This window comes from Fragaria vesca, linkage group LG4, assembly GCF_000184155.1.
Source record: "Fragaria vesca subsp. vesca linkage group LG4, FraVesHawaii_1.0, whole genome shotgun sequence".
Classification (NCBI taxonomy): domain Eukaryota; kingdom Viridiplantae; phylum Streptophyta; class Magnoliopsida; order Rosales; family Rosaceae; genus Fragaria; species Fragaria vesca.
In genome coordinates, this window is record NC_020494.1 from 14,107,934 (window position 1) to 14,110,670 (window position 2,737).

Genomic DNA, 2,737 nt, shown 5'->3' on the forward strand with positions numbered 1-2,737 from the left:
AACAGATCAGCACCATCGGCATATCAGCGCGCGGCACAAGGGGGAGTGTTCTAGGATATTCTCTATGTGTGCCTTGGCCTTATGCCAATAGGATATGTAGTTAGACTAGATCTATGTATTCATATCCTTACCATATTGGTATTGTGTAATTCCATATATAAAAGGCTCCTATCAATGAATAAGATGACTCTCTTGCTATCTCTTTGTCTCTACATTTTATTCTTCATCAAAATACATATTAATTATTTTTTGACATTTTCAATTTTCTCAATTTAACTACTCAAAATATCTTTTCAAATTATTTCAATGCATACACCACATTTGACATACTATTTTTCATTTTGTTGCAAGTAGTTATTTAAAGTTATCATTACTTGATGCATCAACAATATATCAACTTTAATTACATTTTTAACATGTATGACCATTTTAGTTACTATATTCACTCAAAAACACCTTTTACTTAGAACTTAACAAACAATTAAAATGGTTTTTGGTTCTCACAACACTTTTGAAAACAGTTTACCAAACATCTTAGTTGATTTCTCTCACAGCAATATCAGAAGTGATTCTTCTCACAACAATAGTGATTATTTTCACAGCACAACTGTCTGAAACTGAGCCTCAATCATCTTGTTGGCAGTGAATTTTAGAGTAGGCTACACATTGTCATCTAATTTTGCATGCACATTTTTACAGAGTACGTTGGAGACAAGAGAAGCGCATTCTGGTGAAGGGAGTAGTCATGGTTCATGACCGGCAGCCAAGTATTCCTCTGCTAGTGGTCACGCTTCCTATATCTATATATGTTTTGTGCTTTTGTTTTCATGAGTATATCTTGACAGATAATGGTAACATTTCCTTGATCTTTTCAACATTTTCAGGCTTTTACTCGAAGCATCCGCTAGCATCAGCAAAGATGGAAATGAAGTATTTCTTCTTTGTTATGTAGCCTGGAATCCCTGGATCAAATGGGAGTGGTTCTGGCTTTTACATGTCAATAATTTCACGTATCAAACCTCTATGTTTCCTTTGTCCTCTAATCTTTTTAGTCCTTTATGTAGCTCTTCGCTTACTCCTTAACATTATGCTCATCTTCTATTACTCAGTATGCTATAATGAGAAGGTATTAAAGAAAGCATTAGATATTAGAACGAAAAACAATTAATCACTAACATCTTTGTAGACCAGATTCCCAATCCAAAAAGGGGAATTCCACAAACCACATTTACAAACCTCTCCAGCTCTACGAAACTTATGTCCATCCAATAGGTACATGTAATTAGGAACTCGGAAAGCGTCAAAACTTGCAAACTAAGAAATATAGATGGAGCTCTATCAAGACTTTTCGAATTCTAAACGTTTTTGCTCATGTCTTTGTGAAGTGTATATCCACGTAGATTGCTGAGGTTGAGTCTAAGTCCTGGACCCTAGTAATATCCTAACATTGCCATTGTTATTATACATCCAGACATATTGCTTATGCCAGTAAACATGGTAATACCATACAATGCTGTCATAATGTACACACAACGGTAGGATGATTATTAATTTCTCATACAAGATTGTGGAATTTATGCTTCATTATTTTCACTACCAGATGTTGAAGTACTTGGAAGAGAAACCATGGGGAGACTCAAATCCATATATCCGACGTACAGTCACCACCAGGGTATCTCATTTCATGGGCAAGAGAAGGACCATCAGGTTCGGCTCCAAAGTCGACGAAAAACTTTGTGTTTACTGCAAGACCACCTTTCTCAGTATCAACGTCAAGCTGTAACATGTGGGATCCTTTCTCCAGAAGGTCAGGGTAGAACTGGCGATCCCATGTACTGAAAAGTGAGTTGGTGACATAAAGCCGCTTCCCGTCTAAACTTAACTGGATCATTTGTGGTCCACCTCTCAATTTTTCCCCCTAAACATGGAAAATACAGCATCATCAATCAGACTGTTTTCCAGTAGTGATAATGGATTGACAACAAGGAACAAAAGAGCATGTAATAAGGTGAGAAAGTGAACCAACATAGCCATGTAAGCATATGGGACTGCGTCTAAAAGAACTCTACATGCAGGTTACTAGTGAGGCTAAAACTTCTGAGTGATTTAAATAGTGAATTTAAAGTTAAGATCCCACCATTTATGCCGCACCTAATAAAATTCAGCTCAACTATCCTCTGAATCCTGGAAATTAGTCAATAGAATGGAATATAATTGACACTGATAGTTATAGTATGAAGATCATATATACCTGGATCTCTGGAACATCAAATTGCTTTGTTGTACCATCTTCAGCTTCAACTACAACAGGGCTTCCCTTTTGGATAAGCCCCCCAACCCATACTTGGCCAGTCAGTTTAGGAGTTTTAGGGTCCTCAATATTATATTGCCTTACATCTCCATGAAGCCAGTTGACAAAGTATAGAAATCGATCATCAAGTGAGATCAGAAAATCAGTTATGAGGCCAGGCATCTCTGGAAGAATCCAGTTCTGCACCTTCAATGGTTCCACTGATATTGCAAGCTGGAAAAGTCCCGATTAGGATTTATTACATAGATTGTATCATTAGCTACTATTTTAGTGACAGCCAAATGACACCAAGATAAAGACAGAAGCGTGGCATTAAGTGCATGCCTAACGCATCAAGACTGCATACCTCATGGCTCCACAAACCGTCCTCTGTCTTGAAGAAACGCACCATGTTACTTGTCAAGGCGCACCCAACAAACCCGGTGT

The 2,737-nt window shown here is 37.4% G+C and overlaps 1 protein-coding gene across 1 annotated transcript in view; it reads right to left on the reverse strand.

Moving 5' to 3' along the window:
• Positions 1-1,233: 1,233 nt before the first annotated feature.
• Positions 1,234-2,737, reverse strand: part of LOC101305933 (selenium-binding protein 2-like) — a 4,083-nt gene continuing 2,579 nt past the window's right edge. The window contains exons 5-7 of the mRNA XM_004296944.1: positions 2,658-2,737; positions 2,252-2,524; positions 1,234-1,918 (exon numbers count right to left, since the gene is read on the reverse strand). The exon at positions 2,658-2,737 is cut by the window's right edge and continues 55 nt beyond it. Of these exons, the coding sequence (XP_004296992.1) occupies positions 1,637-1,918; positions 2,252-2,524; positions 2,658-2,737 (635 nt within the window). The 3' untranslated portion in view covers positions 1,234-1,636. The remainder of the gene's footprint in view (positions 1,919-2,251; positions 2,525-2,657) is intronic.